Source organism: Grampus griseus (genome assembly GCF_964374135.1).
Source record: "Grampus griseus genome assembly, chromosome: 7".
In the NCBI taxonomy this organism is placed as follows: Eukaryota; Metazoa; Chordata; class Mammalia; order Artiodactyla; family Delphinidae; genus Grampus; species Grampus griseus.
In genome coordinates, this window is record NC_139001.1 from 94,079,529 (window position 1) to 94,098,927 (window position 19,399).

Genomic DNA, 19,399 nt, shown 5'->3' on the forward strand with positions numbered 1-19,399 from the left:
CCCTATCCTCAGCGTTCCTGATTTGGTAGGTCTGAGGTGAGGCCCAAGAATTTGCCTTTCTCCCAGGTTCCCAGGTAAAATTGAACTCGCTGGTCCACAGACCACACTTTGAGGAATGCTGGTACCAGCCCCAGCCAAATGCTTGAGTTCTAGGCTTACGTAGGTTTGATATCTCCAGGCCTTTGCTCCCTGTCTTTGCTTTCTAGTTTGCTTTATTCCTTGGGCAAGCCTTCACCTCTGCTTCCAGACCCAGGATGAGCATCACTTCTTCCAGGAGGCCTTCTCCAGTCCTTGGTGCCCAAGTGTACATCCTCCAGTACCTGGTGCAAAAGCTGTCCTTACCTCATCACAGTGCATTGAGTTACCCCTGCACATGGGCTTCCCACACCACCAGTCCTCCAAGGGGCCTTAGTCATGTCTGTGCTCCACTGGGAGCTCAGGGGGGCTCCCCATGCACTCCACGAGGGCTTGTGATGCCTCTGAAAATGAAGTCAGACCTGACCTGTGTGCAGCTCTAGATTTGCAGCTCTCTCAGGCTGAATGCTTTGCCCCAAGCCTTCTTCCTCTCGCTCTTTCCTCTGACCAAACTCAACCCTTTCTAACAGTGGCTTCTTCTCCCTTTTGCCTCCAGTGTTTAATTTCTCAGCCTGTGCGCAAACCTAAACTGTTCCATTTATTTGGTCAGCTGTAATATAATGTCATAACTGTGGAGAGGGCCAGGTTGCTTCCTTGACACAGAGCAATGCTAAAATTGGTTCTAGGGCAAAAAAAAAAAAAAAAAGAGAGAGAGGGAGAGACATTTCTTAATGGCTTGTGCAATTCCAGTTTTATCTTCCTGAATGCTGTTCTTTGACGTTATCCCCATTTTTGCAAATAATTTAGAGAAACCTCAGTGCTGTCCCCTTGCCTACTATAAAGTCGATTGGAGGGCAGAAGAGTTGGGGGTTCCTAGAGGCCCGCCTGCTGGAAGGTTTCAGACTCAGGAGGTCTGTGGGTCTGAGGCATGCTCGTGCTTTGGGAGAAACTCACCTTGCCGTGGTGTTGGAGCTGCACCCAGCCTCCATATCCGAATCTCTGTGGGGGAGAGGAAGCACAGTTAGACTGAAAGGTCAAAGCAGAGAGGACTGCAATAAAGGCGCATCCCTGGGACAGAGCATCCCAAGCTCTATCCTTTCAAGCAACACTTTCCCATTTTTCCCCACGCTCATGATCACTTAGTCAACATTTATATTCAAATCAATGTTTTTCCTGAAATGTATTTATTCAGGAAGAAAATTCTCTATCATAGAAGTGCTAGTTTTACCTTTTCTCCTAATGCAGGTTGTAATTTTTAAATAAGGATGCACATTAAAAAATATTTGTGTACCACCTAAAATCCTTTCCAGGCCACTAGGAGTACAGACCGTAGGGACCACTCTTTAGGAAATACCATCTTAGAACATTAACCCTGTTCTTCAAACTGTGGTTTGCAATCTGTGAGTAGATCATGAAATCAGTTTAGTGGTTAATGACCCAGATGTTCTAAAAACATGAAATAGTACGTGTAACAGGTAAGGCTGGTGTCCTACCCATATTCCTTCCCCGTAGTGTGTCTGTGCACACCAGCCCTCCTTCAACTAAAAGCACTCGCATTTCTTTGACAAGATTTTCCCTTTTGCCATTGGCGCCAACTTTGATTAGGCCCTTCTAGAAGACCAGAAGTACCAGGAAATTAGTGGTGCTAATTTCCACCCCCCAAATCCCTCAGTCAACGACTGAGGGCATTTGTATATAAACTGCACACACTGGTTTCCTCACCTCCTCGGGCAGGATGTCTCTGAGGTGAGGCACACATTCTACACTTTCACTGGCTGCCTTGCTTTCCCTGTCTCATTTCCCCACTCTACTGGTGTTTCCTGGCATCACCTCCAGAGTAAACTGTTCGCATTTGAATCCGTATCTCAGGGTCTGCTTCTTGGAAAACCCAAGTTAAGATAGTAAAGCAATGGAATGGAATGGAATGAAATAGGATAGGATAGCATAGGATAGCATAGCATAGAACAAATATATGAGAATGGCTTCTGTGTAGTATTAGTTTCATGAAACTGTTGTTTCCATTATAGATATAAATGTTTGTACCTAGTCAAGTATGAAATATATTTCTTCTTGGGGGTCATGAATAAAAATATTTGAAAGATTCTGCCCGTGAACATAGGCATATATGACTCATGTAACTATAGGTTTTAAAATCTCATTCTTTTCATTCATTCATTCATTTGTCAAACCCTCATGGAGTCCCACCATGACCAGCCTTTCTAGGGCAGAGAAAATAGAAGTGAAGGACAGTTGCAGCCTGTGTGGAGCACAGTCTTGAGAGGGCGAGGCCAGGGTGGGTGGGTAATTGAAAAGCCTTACCATGTGTGAGGCATGCTGTGATAGAGTGACATACAGGTTCCCCGGGAGGAGTGGGGGAGGGTACTGACACACAACATGGGCCAGGCGGTGTCATGGGAGGGAGGCTGGAAAGGTAACCTGGGGTCAGATTGGAGAGGTGCTTCCAGTGTTCAGCATTTCCACGCTCCAGAGCAATTGCTCTCAAAGTGTGAAGTTAGGGGGAGGGTGTGGAGGCCAGAGACCACAGTGTAAAGGGCTCATGGACAGCTCTTGTCAGCAACAATGGGTAGAGGTAGTGAAGCTAAATATTGTGCAACTCCTCGCTTGTTGTGGTTGGATGAGACCAGGTGACCGTGGCTTGGCTCTCATGTCACAGTACAGGGACGTTGTCTTGAGGGGGTCAGGTTCTGGCAGATCCCTCTTCCTGGCTTCCCTCTCACCTGCAGACTCAGAGGGGAGGTCTGGGCCTGCAGCACAGGGGTGTTTGTGTGTCTCTATGTCTGTCCCTGCATTCTGCCCCAGTAGACTTAAGATTTGGTCAGTTCTTTACCAGCCTTGTTCTACCTGGGCAGAAGGTCTGTTCTTGAATTCCAGCTCCAAATTGTCACATTAGCTCTGGAAGTCCACCTGCCTCCTCCCAGGTGACACTGGAGGACCTGGCTTACTAGGCTGGTCACGCAAGGGAACCTGTCCATCAGGGACTCCAGCTCCTCCTCCCGGCACCCAATTTCCCCTTCGTTGGTGCCCTCCCACCCCTTCATGCATTCAGTACCCTTGTGCTTTTCCCCTCTCTTCTCCTGGATAAAGCTGCCCAGAGTGCATGTCGGGGGAAGGGGTGGAATGGCCTCAATCAGTTACACTTTACAGTAAACCGAAATGCTCTCTTGAACCAGAAATTTACCATTGAAATCTTAATTTACTGTAAAAGGAAAGGTTTTATTTCCTTCTTTCCTTCCTTCCTCTGTTCCTTCCTTCCTCACTTTCTTTCTTTCTTTTTCTTAATTCCCTATGGAATGTTAACCCATAAGTTAGCTGGTGAGAGAAGTATTGCCCTGGGGAAGGGCAGAGAGGCAGGGAGGGGCAGAAAGGAAGGATCTGGTCACACACAACAGTCCGCCTACAAGATACTTTCTTGGAGTAACTTAACATCTTGAAGCCGCTGTTTTCTTATGTGTGAAATGAGGCTCACCGCAGTCGCGGTGACATAAGGTTTTATGGGAAGTGACTGAAACAATTTGGACAAAGCTATGGACACCAGACCTGGCTTACAGAAAGGGCTTCATCAATGCTAACCATGATAATGGTGGTGACAGTGGTGGGAGCAGAGGCGGTGGTGGCAGTAGTGGTGATGATGATGGTGATGACGATGGTAGGGATGGTGGCGATAGTAATGGCAGTGGTGGAAGCTATGACATGGTAGTGGTGATAGTTGTGGTAGTGCGTTTGGTGACAGTGGTGGTACCAATGATGGTGATGGTAGTGGTGGCAGGCAGTAATGGCAGTGGGGGTGGCATGGCGGTGACAGCCTCTTCCATCCTGAGGTCGTGAAATAAGGTGGACACTGGGAGCAGACACTAAGGAGTGCTGTGAAGGAAGAAGCCCTTTGTCACTCTGTGTTCCTCCCTTCCCTGTCTTGGAAAGCACTTGGAACGCTTTGGAACACCTTGTACTTGCCCTGAGCCTTTACAAAGACCTAACCTATTTGGGGCAACTTTATTCTGCTCCACATCTGGCCTCCACACAATCCCCAGGCTCTCATCCTAGGTTGAACCAAGCCTGGGGTCTGAAATTTTTGACCCTTGGAGTAGTTTTTGCCAGAGCGTATGCCAGGAGGCATTTACCATCTGAAAATGTTTGACAGTGACCAGTGTCCCATAGACAGTTATGGGCATGACAAATAAAAAAACATATTAAAAATTCAAGGGCGGGCTTCCCTGGTGGCGCAGTGGTTGAGAGTCCGCCTGCCGATGCAGGGGACGCGGGTTCATGCCCCGGTCCGGGAAGATCCCACATGCCGCGGAGCAGCTGGACCCGTGAGACATGGCCGCTGAGCCTGCGTGTCCGGAGCCTGTGCTCCGCAGCAGGAGAGGCCACAACAGTGAGAGGCCTGCGTACCGCAAAAAAAAAAAGAAAAAAAAAAACCCGTTAAAAATTCAAGGGAATTCACTTCTATCTACAAGAGTTGTGTTTCTGAAATGGGTATATGTGAATCAGAGGTTGATGAGCTGAATGACATTTTTAATGTCTTGGGGACCTCACACTCATGAGGTGAATAATGAACCTCCTGGGTAATGAAACCAGATATCTGTTTCCTCAGAGGAGTTGTTTAAAAGTCAAGTTACGTCTGGGATTTTGTCTCCTAAAACCTTACAGCGATCAAGTGCAATTAAATCATCACTAATGAAAGAAGATGTAAACATATAATTTTTTTCCTAAAGGCTGGAATTTTGGGACCCCATTTAAAATTAGAAGAATCTTTGCACACCCTACTCTCAGATACCTAGTAGGTGGGCAATGAAGTCTTGCTGAAGGAAAAAGCTGAAACCTTATTAGCATCCTTGTTGTTATGAATAATCCCATTGTGGATCAATCTGAAACAACTTTCACCCTGGTTTCTTGGGCCAGAGTGTGGGTCCTGATTCATCAGGAACAATGTAATCAAGTGCACCCTGAATCTACTCTCTTTCTACCTCAGGTAGATTTCCCCCCCTAAGGATCTTAACTCTGACTACAATCATTATTAGCAAGTGAAAAATGCAAAAATTTCTCAAATCCCAGTCCTTTGTAATCATTAGTTAATCACCAACCCAGGAGTGTTGATTCTGCTTTTCTATTTCTTCACTGCATAAGGAGGTCAAGGATTCTGAAGTGTGTCTATTAATATTTAACAAGAAAAGGCAGGTTTGAAAAGAGATATCAGTTCTTCCAAAGGGGCTTCATCTTCCAAAATAAAACTAGGACTGGCTTAGTCTTTTCATTTTTTTTTATTGGGAAGTTTGAACAAATGGTGAGAAAAGATCGGAGATTGATGTTTTGAAATAATATGTTACCTACTAAGAAACGATTTGAAGACAAAGGAAATTCTGCTAGAAGTATTGAACTCTATGAACGCCAAGGACTATCTGCTGTCCACTAATGTCACTTTAATACTCTGATCATATAGACTGGAAATAAGGAAAGAGAGAGAGAGAGAAGGAACCCAGCACCATTTAGATGTATTTTCATTTATCTCCCTCCTCCCAGTTTGAAAACACAAACTGTTTTCTGCGAATTGTTTCATCACTGACTTGCCTGCAGTCCAACAGAAACTTCCAGCACATAGCAGATCACATTGCTTGACCTGCTGTGAGGAAGCCCTCAGTGGGTTTACATGAGTGTGGAGAGTTGGGGAGCGGGCTGGTGTCTAGCAGAGGGAAGCAGGGACATCCCCCCCATGATGTGCTCCTGGGCAGCTCTCGGAAGGTAGGTGTGGGTGTAGAGCTATGGAGGGGGCACCATAGCCCCACGAAGCTCTGGGATTCTAGCCTCATTTCTGAGTCTCAGGGGCCTCATTTGTCCAGCAGGGCTAATGATAGAAATCCTATCTGAAACTCACAAGATTTTATATGAATCAAATTACATGTATATATTGCTCTCTGGAAGTGTAACAGTATTATGATTATTATTACTACCATCAGCAGCATCATAATCATCAAGTATATCAGTTATTGAAATAAAAACAGACTCACAGACATAGAGAACAGGCTTGTGGTTGCCAAGGGGGAGGGGAGGTAGGGAAGGGAAGGATTGGGAGTATGGGATTAGCAGAGGCAAACTATTATATATAGGGTGAATAAACAATAAGGTCCTACTGTATAGCACAGGGAACTATATTCAATATCCTGTGACAAACCATAATGGAAAAGAATATGAAAAAGAATATATATATATATTATATATATATACTCAGTTATATACATATAACTGAGTCACTTTGCTGTACAGAAGAAATTAACACAGCATTGTAAATCAACTATACTTCAATAAAATTTTTTTAAAAAAGTATATCAGTTATCTGCTTGCAGGGTGTGAGATTGCTTGATAAAATCCTGGTTTATGGGTACAAAATGCCCCTCCCCTCTTTTCAGGAATAATTAGAAGATAGGAAGGCATAACTAGAAGATAGGAAGGCATAACTAGAAGATAAGAAGGCATAACATAAAGAGCCAGCAGAACTTGTGCATGGGGAATCTCCAGGGCACACAGCTGTGGCTATAGCCTCCCCATGCTCTGCATCCCTGAGCTTCTGGAGCAGTTTTGTTTTTTGTTTTTTGGAGCAGTTTTAACAATGCCTTCAGGGCCCTGCATTAAGTGGGACGGCTAGAAATTGTCAGCTCTTGGTGACCAGTTCTCAGCTCAAAGTGGAGGCAGGCTTGGGAGGTAGGGTTATGGCACAGGATACTAGGTGGAATGTTTTGGGTATTCATCACTAACATTGTGAAGTGGTGTCTACACTTTAATAAAATATGATGAGGATGACAGCATTCAGAGCAGCAATTTCCCATGTAGGCACTTAGGCTCCTTTTGGAGGGGTTAGTTTGATAGGGTTAGTTCTTACCATGGACTATAATAGGAAAACCTTTCAAAGATGTTTAGCATCACTTGTATTTTCTGATCTACAATGTCCACGGTCCATCTTACCTAAAATACCAGTGGACAAAGAAACACTTAAGATGACCATTTTTCCAGGAGACAACTATGAGTAGAAAATCGTTTCATCTACCTGCACAAATGAAACAGTGAACCACATTTTAATTAGAGTTTGGGTTCATTCATTTTTCCTCACTTGGGATAAAAAAGATGAAACACTATGAGTAGTGTATAAGTACTAGAGAAGGCTGAAGATTGGGTAAGATCTGATACTTAGCCCGAACAAAACTCAAACCAACTTTAAATTTCTTTCATTTTTCCCCGGCTTCCTGTTTTAGTGTTCATTTAAAAGTTCTTAATGACAAAAAAGAAATGTCCATCTTTTGAGAAACACAGAGAAGAGTCTTGAGAGACATTCATTGTGCAAACGTTTCATGTCATTTCCTCTAGGTTTTTTTTTTTTGATGTTCCTACTCTGTACTTCATAACAAGGATTTACAGCTTAAAGAACATCAAAAAGGCATGGTTTCAGACAGTGTCTTAAAATAGACTAAAAAAAATTCCACAGAGCTCTCATTTGGTGCTTCTAAAACTTATTTTAAACATTTTAGAAAGGAGATATGTTTTAGAAGTAATGAGAACCTATCACATTCTGTTTTTTAATAGTCTCTTACTTGAAACCATAATTGTCACCTATCTCCCCAGCAGCTGAATATGTGACTTAAATGGAAGTAAACCTGCTTGACTTACATTGTCCAGAAGTTTTAAAGTGTGCTTCATTTGAGGGGAAAAGGGATTTTGAGAGAACACTTACTTCTTTTTATCAATGTTCTTTCAAAATAAATATGAAGTCATTAAAAAAAACTAGGAAATCAGAATAACTTAATAACTACCAAATAACTTAAAATCACTCCTAAAGCAGAGAAACTTAACATCTAACTCCCAAAAGAAGACATCATTCTATAGTAGAGGCATTGAGAAATGCTGGAGAAGTTCTAGAAATAATTCAGCAAATTAATCACCATTACCTTCTTTAGATCTGGCCATTCTTTTGGTAGAATATGACTGTGGATGTCAATTTTCATCTCCATGGGATCAGAGGAGACGCATGTAAAGAAAGAAGTTTTGATATGAAGAGGTCTTCATGAAAACCATGCAGTTAATTGATTTACTTCGTCCTTACAGCTGCCTTCAGGCACCACTCAGTATGCCTGCTCAGCCGGTGTAGATCCATGGGAGCTGCCTTCTTAAAGTCCACAGTTCTGTTTATCTGTCCACTTGGCTTTGGGTCAACAACTCTTTGGTAATCAGGACTCCGGGCACAAAATTAAAAAACAAAACAAAACTGTACTAAACCCCGTGAGGTCAAATGTACTGCAGACTACTTTTGAGTGACAGCAGGTCAAAAATGGACTAATCTTTGTTTTTGAATATTTTAATTTTTATCAAGATATACATAATTAAAAATCAAATATCAGAAGACTTTTAAAGAAAATAATAGATCCCTGACTCATCTGTTCTTATTCTTGGTTTCATTCCGCAGAAGAAACCAATTGTAATGCTTTTTGCTTTTTGTATGGTAGTTACCTCTAGGTCTTTAAACAGTACTTAGCAATTGGCTTGTTCATGACAATCTAGCATGTTGAAACGTGTGGAGGAAGTTTCATCTTGACTTTTAAATCATAGAAAGAACCCATACTTGGTATATGTTATTTCCTCCATTGCCTTTTCTTTCATTTGTTCATTCATGCGTTTGACAAACTTTTATTGAGAACTACTATGTGCTGAGAATATAAGGTTGAGTGAGAGATAAAATGATACGTACATTGTTATAGGTATTTGTACAGAGTGTAAGTGTAGGGAGAAGTAGAGGGTTGTCAGAGCAGTTTGGGGAGGGCTTCCACTGGAGCATAAAGGGATGCTTATGGTCATGCTTCCAGAGAGAGCCTGGAGCAAAGTAGCCCTTTATTGTTCTGTGTTTGTCCTTTCCTATTCCCGGAAAGCTTAAAATGTTCAGGGGACCTAAGGACCCTGGCAAAACCTTGAACCTGCTTTGGAATGCTTCCATCAGCTCAGTCTCCACAATGAAGGGACTAGGTAGTTTAAAAAAAACAGCCTTCCTACTAGGCTATTCAACTAGAATCTGGATAAATTTTAACAAACATTCTTTTCACCTAGATTCTGGATAAATTATAACAAACATATGTTTAAATGCTTGCTCAGCTTGAAAGAAAATGCAGGAAATCCTCAAGATCATTTTTGTAAAAAGTTCAATGAGCTTAAGCAAATGAATTAGCCTTAAAATAACATGGAGGCACATGCCAGTACTCAGGGTAAGTGTAAGCAGTTTTAAAGCACTTTCTATGGGCTAGGCACTGTTCCAAGCATTGTACTCAAATCAACTCATTTATTCTTGATAACATTCCTATAAGAGGAACTATTACCAATATCCATTTGATAGGAGAGGAAACTGAAGCACAGAGAAGTTAGGTAACTTGTCCATAGTCACACAATAGTGAGTGTGTAAGTAAATAAGCCAGAATTTGCACCCAGGTTATGTGGATTCAGAACCCTGGAGCTTTGAAAATTAATATCCTAGAGGGAAGTGGGAGATCATACCATAGGCTTGTATGAAGTTGAGACTCCTTCATTAATGAATTGGAAGAGACACTTGCATGGAGATGCAAGGGGATTGAGTGTATATAAGAGTATATAAGGGTGTCACAAAGTACAAAGGGTAGATTAAGAAAGTCTAAAAGGAGTCTAATTGGAGTGCTAAAAGAGGAGAGAGAAGTTGGAGGAGAGATATTCCAAGAGATAATAGCTAGGAATCAAAACCTATATCTACAAGGATTAAGAAAAAGAACTCCCTTTCTAGAAACTTTCCAGTGAAACTACAGAACACCAATAATAAAGATCCTATAAACTGCTAGAGAGAAAAAGAGAATGCCTTCAAAACTCAGCAATTAGACTGACAGCCAACTTCTCACAGCAATGATGGTAGCCATAGGACAATAGAATAATATGTTCAAAAAGCTAATAGTCAGCCTGGAACTGTATACCTTGTAAAATTTTATTTTAACAATGAAGAAGAAGTAAAGAAATTTTCAGACAAAAACTGAGTTTCCTACCAACAGAACTCACTTAAGGAATTTCTAATGATATACTCCAGAAAGGAGGAAAAATGACCCCAGGAAAAAATTGTCTGAAATGTAAAATGAGTGGGGAGTAAAGAAACTGGTAATCTTATAAGTACATTTAAATAATATTTTTAAAAATAATAGTGATGATGCCTATTTTCCAGAGTTAAGGCACTAGCAAAAGGTTGTCCAGCTATATTCTTTTTTTTTAAAATGAATTTATTTATTTATTTATTTTTGTCTGAGTTGGGTCTTTGTTGCTGTGCGCGGGCTTTCTTTAGTTGCAGCGAGTGGGGGCTACTCTTTGTTGTGGTACACAAAGGGCTTCTCATTGCTGTGGCTTCTCTTGTTACAGAGCACAGGCTCTAGGCACCACAGGCTTCAGTAGTTGTGGCACGTGGGCTTCAGTAGTTGTGGCTTGCAGGCTCTAAAGCACAGGCTCAGTAGTTGTGGCGCACGGGCTTAGTTGCTCCGTGACATGTGGGATCTTCCCAGACCAGGGCTCGAACCCGTGTCCCCGGCATTGGCAGGCGGATTCTTAACCACTGTGCCGCCAGGGAAGCCCTGTCCAGCTATATTCTTGGTTTTTCTCTCCAAAGCATGCCCTCCTAACAGTGAATCTCCTAATTCTAACATCTTTTGCAATCTTGATAAGCTGAGAGTTTCCTAAATCATCAAGTCCTGGTTCCTTTTCTCTTACCAGTTTTTCAATCTTTTTCCTCTTGCATTTGACTATAAACAGCAAGAAAGAGCCAGGATGAACCTTTAACATTTTGCTTAGAAATCTCCTCAGCTAAATATCCAATTTCATCACTTATAAGCTCTGATTTCCACACAACTGCAGGACACACAATTGAGCTACGTTTTCCATCACTGTATAACAAGGATTCCCCTTTCCTCCACTTTCTAGACTGTCCCTCATTTCCTTCTGAGTCCTCACCATTAGTGCCTTTAACATCCATATTTCTACGAATGATCTATTTATGGTGATTTAGGTATTCCCTAAGACAATATAGGCTTTCTCTACCATGCTCCTTAATTCCCTCTGAGCCTTCACTGGCAGAATCTTTAACATCTGTATTTCTACTGACTGCCTGTTCAAGGAAATCTAGGAATTTTCTATCACGCACCTCAAAGTTCTTCTAACCTCTGCCCACTGCCCAATTCCAAAGCCACTTTCATATTTTTATGTGTTTCTTACAGTAGCACCCCACTTTCAGAGGCCAAAATCTGCACTGATTTCCAGTTGCTGCTGTCACAAATCTTAGTGGTTTAAGCCAACACAAATTTATTCATTTATAGTTCTGGAAGTCAGAAGTCTAAAATGGGTCAGCAGGGCTGTGTTCCTAAGGAAGGCTCTAGAACAGAATTGGTTTCCTTGCCTTTTCTAGCTTCTAGATACTGTGTGCGTCCTTGGCTCATGACCCCATCCTCCATCTTCAAAGCCAACAGTTAGCATCTCATAGTCCTTTTCTCTGCTTCTGCCATCACATCACCTTTTTTTGACTCTAACCCTGACATCTCCCTCTTCTAAGGACTCATGTATTCACAATGGGACCACCCAGATGACCCAGGATAATTTCCCCATCCCAGGAGCTTTAATATAATCACATTTTCAAAGTGCTTTTTCCCATGTAAGGTGGCATTTTCACAGGTTCTGGGCGTCTTCGAGTAGGGACATTATTCAGCCTACCACAATTAGGCATGGTAAAAATTTCCAAACTAACTACTAAAAGATTACATATAGAGTATGTAACTTCCAATCCAGTTAAGTGGAAGATGGAATAAAGAAAAAAAATATCAATTCAGGGACTACCTTGGTGGTGCAGTGGTTAAGAATCCGCCTGCCAATGCATGGGGCATGGGTTCGATCCCTGGTCCGGGAAGATCCCACATGCCGTGGAGCAACTAAGCCCGCGAGCCACAACTATTGAGCTTGTGCACCACAACTCTGAAGCCCACGTGCCCTAGAGCCTGCACGTTGCAACTACTGAGCCCACACACTGCAACTACTGAAGCCTGCATGCCTAGAGCCCATGCTCCATAACATGAGAAGCCACCGCAATGAGAAGCCCACGCACCACAATGAAGAGTAGCCCCCACTCGCCACAACTAGAGAAAGCCCGTGCACAGCAACGAAGACCCAATGAAGCAAAAAAATACCAAACCCCCCCAAAAAAAATCAATTCAGAGGAAGGCAATAAAGGAAAAAAGAAACATAGAAGAGATAGGCAAATAGCACAAAATGAAATGGCAGAAATAACAACATCCAACCATGTGTTGTTTATAGGAAATGTGTTTAAACTATAAGTATACAGAAAGTTTGAAAGTAAAAAGGTAAGAGGAATTAAAAGAAGCAAATCCTAACCAAAGGAAGGCTATGATAGCTGTTTATCGTAAACAGGGTAATTCAAATAAAAGAGACTATAAAACAAAGAGCATTATTAGAGCAAAAGAGGACCACTATATAATAATAAAAGGTTCAACTGATTACAAAGCCATAGTAATTCTAAATTGGTATAACTAATGGCCTCAAAATGTAAAATGCACACACACACATACATATTTGACAAATCTTTCAACATAGGTCTCTCAATTATTGATAGGTCAGTCAAATAAAAATTATCTGCAGGGAGCTCCAGAGGAGGGCCCCAGTGCTAGGGAACCACCAGAGAATGTCAAAACCATTCCACAAGAGAAAGAGATGCTTTTAAGCCCCAGCCTGCCCACAGAGCTGTAAGCCATTTTACTACATGGTCGGTCAGGTAACAATTTGCCTATAACCCTAACATTTAATCTCTCTCCTTGCTTCGACTCTGCCAATCAAAGAGATCAGTCTTAAGGAGAAGCAGAAATGCCAGTTGGGGAAGGAGAAGAAAGGACCATGTGCCCACCTTTAGGAAGAGAAATCGTACCTTTCAATGAGAATTGAAGAGATTATTAATGTATTGTACTAGACATTTTCACTTTTTTACCTATGGATGGGTTTGCAATTTAAAGTGACTTTAGGAAGTTTTATTACCTATAAGGGAGTGGAAATGTCTTGGAGACTGTCTAGGTTTTCATCCAGAAGAAGCAGAAAGACTACCTTCACCAAGCAGCATTGAAAGGAAAGTAGATTTAAAATGTTGCACATGCAACTATATCCAATGAGTCCTGTGTCTTCAGTGTACGTGTAACAGAAGAAGAGAATAATGCTTTTACTTCTGCTTATAAAGACAGGCAAACTTTTTGGCTAAATGTGCAGAAGGTCACAGGGTCCTCATGAGCAAAAGATAATACTCTTTCAGTTCCTACCATAACACTAAGGAAAGTGACAGCAAAAAGGAAAATTGTATAAGATCTCATCTCCACATTTAAGAAAATGAGTTATAAATCAGATGAGCTTTATACTGGCATTCCTTTGTGGAAAAAGGCAAAAGATCCTTAAATTATTCAGTGGTTGTATAAAAATAAAATATGGTTTAGACCAAGTCTGAGTAGCTCCTTTCTCCTGGCCCCAATCTGATGGCTATGAATCAGCTCAAATACCAAGGTTCAGCTCCTGACTCTACTGATTATTAGTCGGATGGCATTGGGAAAGTTACTTAGTCTCTCTGTAAAATGGGGATGATAATAGAACTGATTTCATAGAGCTGTTCTACATATTAACTTGAATAATATAAAACTATCAGCAATGAATTAGATGATGACACATAATCCAGTTATTTCTTAGTCCGCCATGCGCAGACTGGCAGGAAGTCTGATGGTGGATTATATAAGAACCCTGGGTTTATGTGATGCAGGACTGTGTGGTTGGGACATCCCCTCTGCAGTGGTCACCATGATTGTGTTTCTTCTTGTCCAGGCCTGTGATCCACTTGAAGGTAGGCAGCTCCATGGGTAGAAAGGACCTCTCCTGGAGGCTCCCACTCCAAATTGGAATTCTTCTTTTCTCCAGTACCTGCTGCTCTTCTTGTGTTTTCTCTATCAGTGAATGACACTCTATCCAAACCAAACTTCTCCCTCTCTGCCTCTCTCCTTCCCTTCCTCACAATCAATAAAGCATCAGGTTTTTTTTTATTCTAACCTGATTGCGTCTCCCAACCCAGTTCCCTCCTCTCTAGTCTCACTTTTAGGCCCTCATCATGTCTCTCCAGGATTGTTTACTCGCCCACTAATGGTCTCTGACTCCAGTCTTGGCCCACTGTAATCCATCCCCAGGACTCTTGGCCACTGTGACCGCTCTAAAATACAAAATGATCACATCTCCTTCCAGCTTAATGCTTTTCATGGTTTCTCACTGCTAAGTACAAGCATGCATGGTAAACAAGGCCCCATATGTCCTTTTCTATCTCTTCTGTCCCTGTGCTCTGTGCTCTGGCCACACGGAACGCTTTATTCCTCCCCAAAGGGAATGCATTTCCCTTTTTGTCTTTATTTATGGCTTCTTTGACCTCTAAGGTCTGGAATGACCTTTCCCTGTCCTTCTTTCTAACAAATGTACACCTATCCATCACTGAACATTTTTGGCTTAAACATCACTCCTCTATAAGCCTCTCCTGACTACTCCCATCCCTAAATGGTAAAGGGGGACTACCCACTCCTGGAAGGCTTAGTTGAAGGAATGAGTGAGTAGGAATGACCCTGATAAAGCTATGAATGATTTCAAGTTCATCTTCAAAGATAACAGAATCCCTTTCTGCTATCTTTTACCCAGCCTCTAGCTTTTGGCACCCAGAGACCTCTTTACCTATTTTTCTTCCTTATCAATACTTGCTATTTGAAGAAGAGCTAGTTTTAGTCTTTTGCAGTTGAGTTTGAATTTGTCTACATTGGGGAACTGTTGAATTAATGAAGTTTTGAGACAATACCATAGGGCCAGGAACCATGTTTGTCTTGTCTGTTAAAACTCCCGTGAAAAGCAAATGAGTAGGTACTTGTGATGATTAATTTTATGTATCAAGTTGGCCACAGTGCCCAGATATTTGGTTGAACACTATTTTAGATGTTTCTGTAAAAGTTTTATAAGTTTTTTTGGATGGAATTAACATTTGAATCAGTAGTCTTTGAGTAAAGCAGGTTACCAATGTGGGTGGACACTTCTAACCATTTGCAGGCCTTAATATAAAAAGAGTGACGGGGCTTCCCTTGTAGTACAGAGGTTCAGAATCTGCCTGCCAAAGCAGGGGACATGGGTTCGAGCCCCGGCCCGGGAAGATCCCACATGTCGTGGAGCAACTAAGCCTGTGCAGCACAACTACTGAGCCTGCACTCTAGAGCCTGTGAGCCATAACTACTGAAGCCCACACGCCTAGAGCCCGCTCGCTGCAACTGGAGAGAGCCTGCGTGCAGCAACAAAGACCCAATGCAGCCAAAAAAAAAAAAAAAAAAAGAGTGACGGCCCTGGATGAGGAGGAAATTCCACCAGCGGACGGCCTTCAAACTTGAACTTGAAGCACCAACTCTTCCCTGGGTCTCTAAACTGTTGGCCTACCTTGCAGATTTTGGATTTGCCAGCCTCCACAATCACGTGAACTAATTCCTTAAAACTATAAATGTTTCATAAATATTTGATGAACTAATTCATCAATTAGTAAATACATATGAGTAGGTGGATAAAATGTATTTTTCTGGAACATTTCTATCTAAGCCTCGCATGGAATTGTTATGGGAAGGGTTTCAGCTTTTATTCAATATCTGCAGCAACAGGTGTCATTCCCAGTATTTCTGTGAAGTCTCTGGCACTTTTTATATTTGGAAAATTAGGTGTTCAAGGGTAAAAACAGAAACCAGCTCTTGGATTTTGAGGGTTTTTTCAAATTGAAGTATAGTTGATTTACAATGTTGTGTTAATTTCTGCTGTACAACAAAGTGATTCAGTTTTATATATGTGTATATAATTATATACACATTCTTTTTTTAAATATTCTTTTCCATTATGGTAGGTAGGCAAGCCAGTCATGGGGGGGCCTTGGGGTGAGGGATGAGTCAGCAGGCACCTGTGTGTGTTGATGATGGAAGGAAGATGTTTCAATATACACCAACATGGACAGTGACCCAAACCAGATACCACTGAAACCGAGTTCCCCTGCTGAGTTTATGATTAATCTCACTATCCAAAACTTTATTCCCCTGCTTGTCCTGCCCCTGTTCCCCTCAGGACTGAAGAGGATCAAAGAAAAGGGGACCCTCTGGTCCGCCCTCAGTTACAAAAGCCCCTCGGTGTCCCCTTTTTCTTGTTTGTAGAGAAAGACTTTAGTTTCCTAGGCCTTCCCTGAGTTCCAAAGAGCAGACTCAAGCAGTTACTAGTTAGGGAAGTGAGGGAAGGCAGAAACAAAGGTAAGGCAGTCAAGCAAGAAAAGTAATGATAGATTAAACAATAGTTCATCAATAAAACTGAGTCCTAGTTCCTTCTCAAGGGATATACATAACAATTTGATGTATATCTTGAGTTGTTCTATAGGAACTGTGACCCCCACCCAAGTGGTGGATGGTGATTACATGCTGACCACAAGCACATAGAACCCATACTGGTTGGAACCAGAAAGTTGATGATTAAAACATCACGCTGTTACCTCACCACCAACCAATCAGAAGAAAGTCAACTCTTTCCCCTAATTTTGCCTTTAAAAACTCTTCCCTGAAAGCCATCAGGGAGTTCAGGTCTTTTGAGCATTAGCTGCCCATTCTCCTTGCTTGGTGCCCTGCAGTAAAGGCTGTACTTTACTTTACCACAACCCAGTGTCAGTAGATTGGCTTTGCTGTATGGCAGGTGAGCAGACCCAAGTTCAGTTTGGTAATAACCACCTCTGCCTGCTAATGCCTTGGGCTCCACAAGACAGTAAGGAGCGTCTGGGGTAATGGTTTAGAGCACAGACTATAGCATAAATTTACGGACTTTATTTCCCTGAGCAAATTACTTAATTCTCTATGTACTCATCTCCCCATATGTAAAATAGGGGAATAATAAAACCTACCTTGGGGGAATTCCCTGGCGGTTCAGTGGTTAGGACTCTGCACTCACGGGGTCCAGGTTCGATCCCTGCTTGGGGAACTAAGAACTCACTGCCTGGGCTTGGCCATAAAAAAAAACAAAAACAAAAGCAACCCAAAACCTACCTTGGTCTGTTTTAAGGATCAAATGAGATAAGACATGGAAGGCATATAAAATTATGCCTACCATAATGTAAGCAGTATATAAGGGTTAGTCATTGTTTTTCATGTTATTGTCAACACATAAGCCCTCCAGAATTCAGACAAAACCTCAAGGAAAATGTGTGGGTAAGGGAAAACCTGAAATAACTGTGATTAAGTTTCTGCCATCTGATGACATAAGGATTTGTATTAACAGTTGAGAGAGATTATTGAAAAGTAGAGAAACTTACATTTTGCTTGCATTTATACAATGGCACACTGGAAATTTTTGCAAGCTCCACTTGGAATTCCAGGTGTTATTATATGGGCAGGGAAGTTTTTGGGTGGAAGTTGGGGTTGATAATTCCACGATATATAGGCCATATTATCAATGGATGTGAGCCAACTGAGGAAGCCTGGAGCAGTGGAGACCAAAGTTTAGGTGGAGGGTTAGCTCAGGGGGGACAGGAAGTGATGAAGACCAGAGTACAGGTAGAGGGTTAGCTTTGGAGAGGAGTGATCACCTGTCTTTTTGAGGGTGAAGGGAGAGATGAAGTGATACAAGGGGCCATGATGTGTCACACGAAACCTCAACCATCAAGGGCTAATACCTATGGTCTTTCTGAGGTGGGAAGTGAGGTCATCTACTGAGTCAGTGTTAGAAGTTTAAAAAGAACAGGAAGAAAGGAAAGAAAGGAACACCTTTACAATGGCATTTGAGTTGCTTGCTAGGTGATGAACAGCAACATCAGCGCTACAGTGTAGTTGGACTTTAAGAATGTTTAATGGAAAACCACTTGAAAACACACAAAGGAATTTTTAGTCTAGGGGAAAATGCAGCTATAAATGCACACAGTGGTTCTATTAGAGTAGTGAGAGTCTGAACTATTTTTTTAATCTCTGTATTTTCAAAATATTTCATAATGAAGTTACAATAATCTCATCATTGGAAATGTTTATAAAAATATAGTTTAAAGGAATTTATGATGTGTTGCATTGTCAGTGTTCTCAAAAGTCACCATACCTAATGTCATTTTTGACCCTGAATCACAATGCTTTGTCTTCTCTAAGCAGTTTTTTTTTTTTTTGGCTGTGCCTTGCAGCGTGCAGGATTTTCATTCCCTGACCAGGGGTTGAACCCGTGCCCCCTGCAGTGAGTCCTAACAACTGGACCACCAGAAAATTCTTCTAAGCAGTTTTATCAACGCTGTCATCTCACTCTGATAACCTAGACATGATTTAGCTTACCTATTTGACAATACTCCCACAGGGATGTATATTCTACTCCAGTTGACCCCTGAAATATTTTTTACATCAACTGCAGGAAACAAGAATTAAGATTCAATTCAGGATCTCTTCTGATTACATTAGCTTTTGCCAGATCAGAGTAACCTAATACGATTCTACATTCATAGAGACCTGTGCCTAGTGGAACTCAGGAAGAATGATTGGCTCACACTAAATTAGATTCATGAGTGTCAACCTAAAAACTAGTGGTACACTTGAATTTTATTCATATTTTTTTCTCTGTGACTTTGAATCAGAGATCAGCTCTCCTCTCTAAGTCTCTTCATTCACAATTGCCGTAATTGATGCCTAATTCGGAAATGAGGTGGTAGGCATTTACGTAATGGGGGATTATGTGTTATTCACTCATAATGACAATGCTAGGGCTGTCAATCATTGCACGCTTTTACAGTGCTATGGAGGGGAGAAGTGGAAATGAATGCATGTGAAATCCATCACCTGAAGTGCGTTTAGAGAAGAATGAATTCCACTCTAGACTTACTCGGAGCTCTGATGATAGAAAATAATAACTTTTATCCCGTGGGGTTGAGGATCGATTGGGAAAGACTAGAGACTCTCAGACTTAACCCCCAAGTGGTAATCACTAGGGGAACGTTAAAAATATTGACCTACCTCCCCGCAACCCTTGCCCTTGTCCCTGTTTGCCCTGTCCAGGGAGGCCTAATTAAATTTGAATTTATAAACAATGAATAATATTTTTAGTATAAGTATTTCTCAAATATTGCATGGGGCATACTTATATTAAAAATTCATTATTTATCTGAAATTCAAATTTAACTATGCATCCTGTATTTTTTACTTGCTGACTCTGGCATACATACACCCTCCCTCCC

General features: G+C 41.7%; 1 protein-coding gene across 3 annotated transcripts in view; it reads right to left on the reverse strand.

The window, feature by feature from the left end:
* Nucleotides 1-8,268, reverse strand: part of ACMSD (aminocarboxymuconate semialdehyde decarboxylase) — a 64,680-nt gene extending 56,412 nt beyond the window's left edge. For 2 of the 3 annotated variants that reach the window (XM_082659052.1, XM_082659050.1), the window contains exons 1-2: nt 8,031-8,265; nt 1,030-1,074 (exon numbers count right to left, since the gene is read on the reverse strand). In XM_082659052.1, the coding sequence (XP_082515178.1) occupies nt 1,030-1,074; nt 8,031-8,093 (108 nt within the window). In that variant the 5' untranslated portion in view covers nt 8,094-8,265. Of the gene's footprint in view, nt 1-1,029; nt 1,075-8,030 lie in introns of all 3 variants that reach the window. The other variant, XM_082659051.1, reaches the window with a different exon arrangement.
* Nucleotides 8,269-19,399: the final 11,131 nt, after the last annotated feature.